The sequence below is a fragment of the Bubalus bubalis genome, chromosome 9 (genome assembly GCF_019923935.1).
Source record: "Bubalus bubalis isolate 160015118507 breed Murrah chromosome 9, NDDB_SH_1, whole genome shotgun sequence".
Lineage (NCBI taxonomy): Eukaryota > Metazoa > Chordata > Mammalia > Artiodactyla > Bovidae > Bubalus > Bubalus bubalis.
In genome coordinates this window covers 63,939,465-63,948,470 of record NC_059165.1, presented here as the reverse complement: position 1 = coordinate 63,948,470, position 9,006 = coordinate 63,939,465, and the positions used below count along the sequence as shown (strand labels likewise).

Below are 9,006 nucleotides of genomic sequence, written 5' to 3'. Positions count from 1 at the left end.
GAACCTGGCCCAGGTGTGGGAGTCAGGCAGGGAAGAATCAACAGCCTTGAGACCTGGGTTTCTGTCTTCAGGGCATTCCATAGCGGTGATAGTGCTGACTGTCTGGGAAACACCAGTTTTCCCTCCCAGTACCTTTGTCCCTGTTTATTCAGGATGTAGTAAACATCTGATTGTCAGCCTGCCTTAATTAAATAGAAAAAAAAGTCAGTACTCTAGAATTTTGGTACATTTCAAATATATTTTATTACTTTTCTTTTTGTCTTGGAAAGAATATCAAACCTGCATGCAATGCTAATGGTTCCTGACATTTACATAGCATATGACACCATAGGGCAATGCGGCATATAACGAAGGGGTCCATGTAGGGCTGGCCTTCCTAAGAGAATATTTACAAAGGGAAGGGCATGTGGTCATCTTAAAGAGGACTGCACCAGAAGAAGACTGCACTGTTTAACACTGAAGGGTTATGTCGGGAATCACAGAGAGATTGCTTTAGTCTGCATATTCCATTGTCGAGAGGGAAAGAAACAGGCTTTGAAGGCTCTCGCTCGTCAACAGCACGTGTGTCTGTAGTTGTATATTGTGCATGTATTTGTATAGATTTAAATTTTCTCCTAAGATTTTCACTGACAGTAACTTCAGGGGCTTTCAAAGCATTAAAGATTGAAGCGGTGAATTTTTCACAAATGCTCACATTAGAGAGAAGACCCAATCCCTTCCTTAAGGACCATCTATCTGCTTCACCATCTGAGGATCTTGGAAATGTTTCCAAGGATGTGTAAAAATTAACCGCAGGGATGAAGCATATTTCTCTGACAGCCAAACTTGAGTTCGTCAAAGAGCAGATGCAGAGAAATCTGCTCTGGCTTGCCCTGTGACTGGGGCCGCTGCCGAATCCCCCCAAGGCTGTGACCGGCTGTGAGCCCAGGAGAGCTCGTGGCCCCTGTGACGAGGCGCCAGGACTTCTGAGCGGAAGCTTCCGGCACTAGGAAGGGAGCGATGCTGTTATGAAATGTCTCAACCAAGTTCCCTGTTCCTCCCAGGCGCTTATAAAGCTCAGATGTACAGTGATGTCTGGACAAATACAAAAAAAAAAAAAGCATTTTTTTTTATACAAAGGAAAGGCATGAGTTTCCCCACTTTTCGGTAAAAAGCGGCTTGTGATGAAATCTGGAGCGCGAGAGAAGAATCTCACATCTGGAAGCCTTTTGCACACAGCTATAAAATGTAAAAACTGACCCTCGGTAAAAAGTGCTTTGTAACAATATTTAATTTGTGTCTTATGCCTGTGAGAAAGAAAGGGTTTGTTTTTTGAATCTGCAAAGTCCTTTGCTTGTTTCCCAACCGGTGTGAAGTTTTCCCATCAGGGATTTTTCACCCTATTCTTCATAGACCCTGGGAAGAGAAAACACCCACGTCAGTGGCTCAGGACATGAGGCAGGTAACAACGCAGGCTGGTGTCTGAGCTGCTCTGCACCTGGCCTGGGGAGTGCCTCTCCCAGGACCGCAGGAGCCGGGGAGGAGCAGGGACATCACAGAGGAGGCCCTCACATGGCCATGAAAGCTCCCCCGAACCCGGCTTTGACCTTTCTAAACAGCCTCCACCTCTGCAGTTTCTTTTTATCCTCAAAGCTCTAGGAAGCAAACCATCCAGGTGTATGAGGAGACCAGGCACAGGAGACTTAAAGTCAGCCCGATGCACACAGAATGTCAGTGGTGGGAATGACATCTGTCTCCAGTGTGGAGGCGGAGGGGAGTGGACAGGGGCACCCCCGCCCCCCATTTAGGCTTGTATCTTTGTGTTTTGTCAATCATACGTGTCCTCCAGGAAAAAAAAAATCCCACTTCTAGCAGGCAGTGCCTCAGACCCAAGGATGGTTGGCGGGGCTGCAGCTGTCACCAGGGCCAGGGGCGCCAGGTCACTTCCTCTAGCAGTTACCAGGCCTGCGAGCGCTCCCGAGCTGCCTTTCCCCCTCACCTCCCCAGCCAGCTCTGTTTAGGTCCTTAAATTCCTTCCCTCCTGCCTCATGGCTGCCTGCTGTGGGGCCACATGTCACATTCAGAGAGTCTATTGCTCCCTCTGCCTTGGTTCTGATTTCTCAGTAATGATGCACTGGAATCAAATGCCTGATGCTTCCACTTCTGGTGGCAGTGAAGGCTCTGGGCTCAGCTTCTGGGAGCTCTCTAGTCTTGCCCATAGCCTGGGTTGGCTGCTGCCTTCCCCTGCCTCTGTTCAAGGTACAGCATTCTCCTTCTCTCTCTGCAAAGATGACTTCAAGATAGTTCCTTTATTGGGACTTCCCTGGCAGTCCGGTGGTTAAGATTATGCATTCCGATGCAAGGGATGCAGGTATGATCCCTGATGGGGGAACTAAGATTCCACATGCAGTGCGGTGTGGCCAAGAAAAAAAAAAAAAATAGTTCCTTTGTCTCCACGGAGACATTTTCAACCTTTATAGGGGAAGGGGAGGTGAAGAGGACAAGGAAATGCCCACATCCTTTTCCAGGACACCTCGACATTCTAGGAAGGAGGGCATGTGGTGCTAAGTTGCTTCAGCCGTGTCCGACTCTTAGTGACCTCATGGACTGTAACCCACCAGACTCCTCTGTCCATGGGATTCTCCAGGCAAGACTACTGGAGTGGGTTGCCATGCCCTCTTCCAGGGGATCTTCCTGACCCAGGGATTGTACCCATGTCTCTTGTGTCTCCTGCATTGGTGGGCAGGTTCTTTACCATTAGTGCCCCATGGGAAGCTAGGAAGGAGGGATGAACTCATTTTGTAAGAAAGTGATGGGAGGCCTGGGAGCAGGGGTGCCCTTATGCTCTCATCCATGGAATCTGCAGGAACAAAAAAAGCAGGGTTGCATGGGCCAGACCTGCCCCTTTTCCTCAAAGCCCAGGTGGAGGGGTAGGGGACAAAGTGCACAAAAGCCTGAATCTCCCAGCAACCTGACGAAGACTTGCCAGTGCTTCTGCGAACTGGCCCTGCAGTAGCCTCATTCCACTTTTGATGACGCAGGGCCCGGAGGGTGACTGGACGGGACTGGACAGGACATGTCCTGCATGTGTCATGTGAGCTGCCTGCCCTGACCAGAAAAAGGGCTTCATTCTCATCAGATTTTATAGAAAATCATCTCTCGCTCTCATCACTTTCTATTTCAAGCAACTGCAGATGAGGCAGTTTTGGAGCAGCACAAAAGGCCCAGGTACTGGGGATGGGCCCAGGCGTCAGCTATGGGAGAGCTGGTCATGGGCAGAGCTTAGGCTGGAAGGGCCTGCTGGTAGGTGGAAGTGGGGTGGGAGGGCGGGGCTGGCACTGCTGTAGGAGGTCACCTTCCGGTGACACCAGGAGACCTAGCTCCCTGATTTGTGCTCCCAGGCGAGTCACTCCCCACCCCACTGAGTTCCCCTGTGGGATGAGGTGCAGGCCCCAGCGCCTGAGGAACTCACCTGTGTGTGTGTGTGTGTGTGTGTGTGCATGCACATGTGTACATGTGTGTGCACGCTTCCTAATCACGCTCTGCGAACACAGTGTAAACAGGCTCTGAGTGTGTGAGAGGCAGGTCTGCTCCAGGACAGGCTCACCTTTAGGAAGCAGAGGGGAGCCAGGAACTTGTCTGCCCTTTGAGGCCAGACATGGGACCTGAGGCGATCAGAGCCAGGAAGATCTGACTTGGAAAGCTCTTTTCTGAAAATGGGGAAACAGCCCAGAGAGGGCAGACATCTGTTTCAGGGCTCTGGTCAGCTGGTCGTTGCTGCCCCTTAGGGTAAGAGTGGCTCTGATTCTAAAGGGTCAAGCCCAAGGTCCCTCCCTGCACCTGCTGCAGAAGGAGTTTATCAGGTTTCTGGGCAGCAGAGGGGCATGGGGCACCTTGAGGGAAGATGGTGTGGTTGGCAAGGAGTTATCCTCATCATCGTGTGGTTGTAGCCAGTTTTAGAGTTAATGAACCTTAAGCATTGTGTTTCACCAAACCACACAAATCACCGAGCGATCCACGCCAGGTGCTCATCCAGCCATTCGACCGGGGGAAACTAGGGGTCAGAAAAGTTACCTAAATAAGGAGAGGAATTAAGACTATCACAAACTTTAGTTCACTAAAGAACTTTCGATGCTTACAGCTGTCCAAGAGAGCAGTAAGTGTAGCACTAAGTGGTGAGTTCCTTGTCCCTGGGAGTACGTAAGCAGCGTCTGGGTATCTGCTTACTGTGACATGTGGGCGTTCATGCCTTAGAAAGGCTAGATGACCTCGAGGGAGTCGAGGATCTGGCTTTGGTAGGATGGTGGGAAGGAAGGTGAGGGGTGGTGGGCCATACCTGCGCTTCTCGTTCCAGGCGTTGTACCATTTGATGAACCGCTTGGTGCTCTGCAGCTTGGGGTGCAGGCAGTGCTCCTGACCCCGGTACCTGGACATGCTCTTGGTGGTGATGCTGAAATGGAGGAAGGTGAGGTGGAGGATTGAGAAGCCAGAATGACAGCCCCTCCGTGTGGCTCCCAGTCAGGGCACTGAGAGACTGTGGCCTCCTTTCAAAGAACCATACCCCTATGTGCACTCCCTGGTTCCTTCATAAAAGTTTCTGGTTGTCCCCTTAATCTCTGACTCCACATTCAGGTCTAGCCTTGTACAGAGTGATGGGCTGTCACTTTTTCTCCTGGAGCCCCCAGAGTCTGGGAGAGTCCCTCCCCACCTCCCACAGCACTCATGCCTCCCTTAGGGAACAGATGTCAGGGGACCCTTCCAGCTTCTCCAAACTTGGGATGGAGATGTGGAAAGAGCTAACGCCAGCATGGTATATGTGCCAAGACCTCATTCCTTGGATTTGAGGCACTCCATGGCTGGGCTTGAATGTGCTGTGGTCTCTGTCTGATCTTCTAAACCCTAGTTCCCTGGATCCTCTGCAGATTGTTCTGGGGCTGGGCATTTGTTGACCTTGAAGCTGTCTTGTTGGCCTTGAAGCCCATTCTGACTCCTGAGTGTGAAGTCCCAGTTATCTCACCCTTGGGAAGGAAAATAAGACCGCCCTTCAGGTCTCTATCCACTAGTGTCCCAACACCAGTGGAGCTATAGCCACATGGTAGAGAAGCAGGTGGCTTTGTACAGAGTGTAGAGCCTGGGTTTGCATTCCAGATCTATCTCTGGGAGCCTCTTTGAACCCGGTTTGCTCATCCATAACATGGGTATAAAGATAGGACCTAACTCTTAGGGTTATTGAGATGGTTAAAGATATAATCTATGCACATTGCCTAGCACCATGAACAGTTACTGTTATTAGCCATTGTTGTGGAAGACAGGATGGCCAAGGAGAAGCCTTGTGAGGTCCAGGCTGTGAGCGGGGGAGGGCAGGAGAGGCTGCTGCCCAGAACTGCTGTGTCCTTCTCGGCCAGGACTGGGCCAGAGTGGCAGGAGTTCAGGTAAGGAGGAAGGATGGTGTTCAAGAATGAGGGCCCAGCTAGTGGACATGGGAGAAGGGAAGGCAAGAGGTGAGGATGCCACTCCCTGGGAGGTCGCACGCAGGAGGGAGGCATGCTGGGTGCTGGGGTGTAGGCTGAGGGGGCAGAGAGAGCTGGTTGGAGGATGGGGTGGGAGGAGTGGCAAGGGAGGGAGTGTGGTCCGCTAGCACTCCTTGGGTTCCTAACTGAAGTGTTAGGGTGCCCGGGCCAGGTTCTAGAAAGGATCAGGGTTGCCATGAACTCTAGGTCTGCCAGTTGACCGGGAGAGGAAATTGAATTGTGATACCTCAGTGGGGACAGAGTATTTATGGGCAGCCTGTTCTCTTCCTTTCCCTGTGCTCTGAGTTTCCAGGGCCCTCACCATGGCCTCAGCCTCCCAGGGCAGGGACAGGCCTTGTGCTAATGCCAGGTGGCTGGGTTCTGCCTTCGTCAGCCCTCTCTATGAGACCTGGGACTGCCTGGGTCCCTCGTGCCAGATCTCAAGCATGGGGCACTACTGTGGAGTGGAGTCCAATTCCCTCCCCCATAGTACCTGGTCACTCCACAGGAATTTAGCCTGTGTGTTGCTCTCTGCCTACAATGCTGCTTTTGCACTTGGAATAAAAGGCTGTGGCCAAGCCAGATAAAAACCCCCTCCTCAGTTAGGTCAGTGTGCAGGCTGAGGATCCCACATCCTGAAGATTGGGGCAGCAGGGGACCCCATGGAGCTCAAATGCTCAGTCATAACACGGGGACTTGGAAACTTAGTTGTGGGGTGAAGACATGAGGATTTCTGCCCCCAGCAATTATGCACAAATTCTGGGCCCTGTGTCCCTGTCCTTAGCCGTTCTGGGATACTGAGGGTTTCAGCAAGAGCTCCGGGGGTACGTGAAACAGATTGCCCTTCCTAGAATCTTGACTCTCCTGGATCCTTCTGAGTGCAAGGACTCCCACTTGCAAAGCAGGCTGCACCCTGAGCCTCATCAGAGATGTCTAGGTGACACAGGATGAGCTGGAAAACTTTCTTTAGTTCAGCTTTGGGGCTAAAAACCTTCTTTGGCCAAAAACGCTGGTCCCTCGTGCAGTCTGAAGAGCTCTAGGAGCTTAAGAAGGGAGAAGACCTCCAGCTCTTCAGGGACAGGGGTTGGGTCCTGGGTGTGAAGTGGAGGTTTAGAAGAGGGTGTGTGCAGGGGTCTCCTTGCCTGGCTGTCAGTTTCTGTTCTATCCTGAAAAGGGTAGCCACGAAAAAGAGCAAGCCTGTTGACGGCAGGTTCTGTCCTTTGGAGATATCACTACATCTTATATCCTATTCCATTTCTCCTGTGAGGACTCAGTAGCTCAGCTTGGTATGTGGGGCATCCTTCAGCACTGAGAGGAATGCAGAGTTAACTTGCCATGTCCCTGTCATTTTCAGCCTGAGAGAGCTGAAAACCCTGAGGGGCTTGTAGCTCTTCCCTCAACTGTGTGACCTCTAGCCCCCTACCCTTTTCCGGTAGTTTTTCTGGACCTTGGTCTGCAAGGTAAGGGGCGGGGACAGGAGTCACTTTAGGTACCCAGGAAAGAAGGCAGAGGGATTCAGCTCAGGCCCAGTATTTTCTGAACTCCCCTAACTTCAGCGCCACTGTGCAGCCCCCAGGTGGCAGTGGGAGGGGTCGGGGAGGGGGTGGGTGGGAGCTGCTGTGCAGACACTGTGTGGAGGCCTTTGGGCCAGCAGGGCCAGTGAATGGAAGGCACTTGCCCAGACTGAGAATAAAGTGTGTCCTGTTTCTGGGGGAGGGAAAGAGGGGCCAATGGTCCGTGGCAGATATTTGGTAGCGGGTTTGCCAAGGGCTCCCTTCCTGGCCAAGAGCGTATTGATGGGGAAACAGTGGTGCTGGCCTCAAGTGGTTAATTGGGAAGGCAGAGGAGCAAGGAAACTCAGTGTTCTCTTGCTCTGCCCCACTTTTTAAAATATTCTCTGCATCCCCACCAAGCAGTGCTCCAGCCTCATGGCATGTTAACCCCAGCAGAGCCCTTTCCACAGGAACCCGCAGAAGTCCAGCTGGTGTCGGAAGACTGAGGAATCGCTGGAAGCCAAAAACCAGATGGCTATAGTCCCCCATCCAGAAAAAGGCCCTGAAAGGAGGTTCCTAGGACTTCAGACAATGTTTGTTTTAATCTTCTCCCCAGTAACAGGAAGGCAGCACGCTTCACAGTTTGGGTTCAAGTTTACTAGTTCTGGGTGTATTTTGAGTGACTTCAATCTGGTTGTTCTAAGTTGGCACAGGGAAACCATTTAACCCTGGATTGTCCTAGAAAGGTGGACTGTGCCACACCTAGGCTATCCATCGCAAACCTAGCAAGGGTGAACTGAGGGGAGAGGCTGTTTCCGGAGCACAGTACTGTGACCCTTTTTTCAAACTCTTCCAGACTGCCGTGCCAGCGTCCTAAGGACTCGCTGGGCAATTGCAAAGGCTCGCCAAGGCCTTGACAAAGGCTGAGAGAAAGGTTTGTTAGGCTGACCCAGCCCCAAGTTGTGCCCCAGCACCGGGTTTAAGAGCAGCGCGCACAGGCTCACGGCGAAGAGCGAGAACTCACATAACCATCTTCTCCTCGCAGTGCGGGTACTTTGGCTTCATTTCCAGCTTCTTCACGTCGCTGTAGCGGATCTTGGGTCCCTTTCGGGAGCACTTGCATTTGGACCCTGAAAGAGAGATCGCGCGGGGGATCGCTCAGTTGCGCGCGGGGTCTCCGTCGCAACTCTGACCACCCTAGATGCCCGCCCAGACCCTCCGGGATCCCGGGACGCTTAGCAGTTGGCGCCGGGGGTTCCCCAGGACGGGCCGGGCAGGCGCCCAGGGACCTCCCAGGAACTCACCGTCCACGCGCGCGGCGCACAGCGCCAGGAGCAGCAGGAGCAGCGCGGCGGTCAGGAGCCTCATGCTGGCCGAGAGGCGCGGCGCGAGCAGGTTTTCGGGGAGGGCGCCCGCGCGTCCGTATGCCGTGCTCGGCTCTTTCTGCCCGGAGCGCGCCTCCCGGCTCCGCTCACTCCCGCTGCGCCCGTCGGTGGGAGCTTCGGGGCTGTGGCAGCGCGCTGCGCTGTGCGCTCGGCTCTGGGCTCTCTCCACAGCCTCCCTCCGCCCGCCCAGGCCTCTTTTAAATCCGCTCCTGCCCTCGCTGCGAGCGAGCTCATTAATATGCAGAACCACTCGGTGACTCACTGAGATTTCTCAACGCGGCGGGGGGAGGAGACCTTCCCCGCCCGCCGCCCGCCCCGGACCGCGATCGCAGCAGCGCACACTCGGAGCCACGCGCGCACTCGCTCCTCCAGAGCTCACATCCGCTACCCTCTCGCTGTCACACGCTCTCTCCTTCACACACTTGCACACCCAGGGTCTGGCAGGCACACAGAGCCAATGCCCGGCGCCACTTGACGGTGGAGAGAGGCTGCTTAAGGGCACGGCTTTTCTGATTCACAAGGTTCCCTCTGGCCTGCTATCGTGAGCCGCACTGGAGACCCAGGCCCGAGGCCCAGATTTTCTGAGACCTGAAAGGGATTTGGGGCAGGTGCCAGGTGTGAGTGCCAGCAGGCCTGACT

The 9,006-nt window shown here is 53.5% G+C and overlaps 1 protein-coding gene across 2 annotated transcripts; it reads right to left on the bottom strand.

Annotated features, from left to right (window-relative positions):
• Positions 1-218: 218 nt before the first annotated feature.
• On the bottom strand, positions 219-8,580 carry CXCL14 (C-X-C motif chemokine ligand 14). Of its 2 annotated transcripts, none has more exons than XM_025292662.3 (4): positions 8,287-8,580; positions 8,007-8,112; positions 4,316-4,429; positions 219-1,074 (listed from the first exon to the last, which is right to left on the bottom strand). In XM_025292662.3, exons 1-4 carry the CDS (start codon positions 8,348-8,350, stop codon positions 786-788), a joined length of 573 nt encoding a protein of 190 aa, XP_025148447.1. In that variant the 5' UTR covers positions 8,351-8,580; the 3' UTR covers positions 219-785. The 2 variants fall into 2 exon arrangements, with proteins under 2 accessions (XP_025148447.1, XP_006044653.1); XM_006044591.4 differs by lacking the exon at positions 219-1,074 and adding an exon at positions 1,253-1,395 and having other exon boundaries at positions 8,287-8,575.
• Between the last annotated feature and the right edge of the window lie 426 nt (positions 8,581-9,006).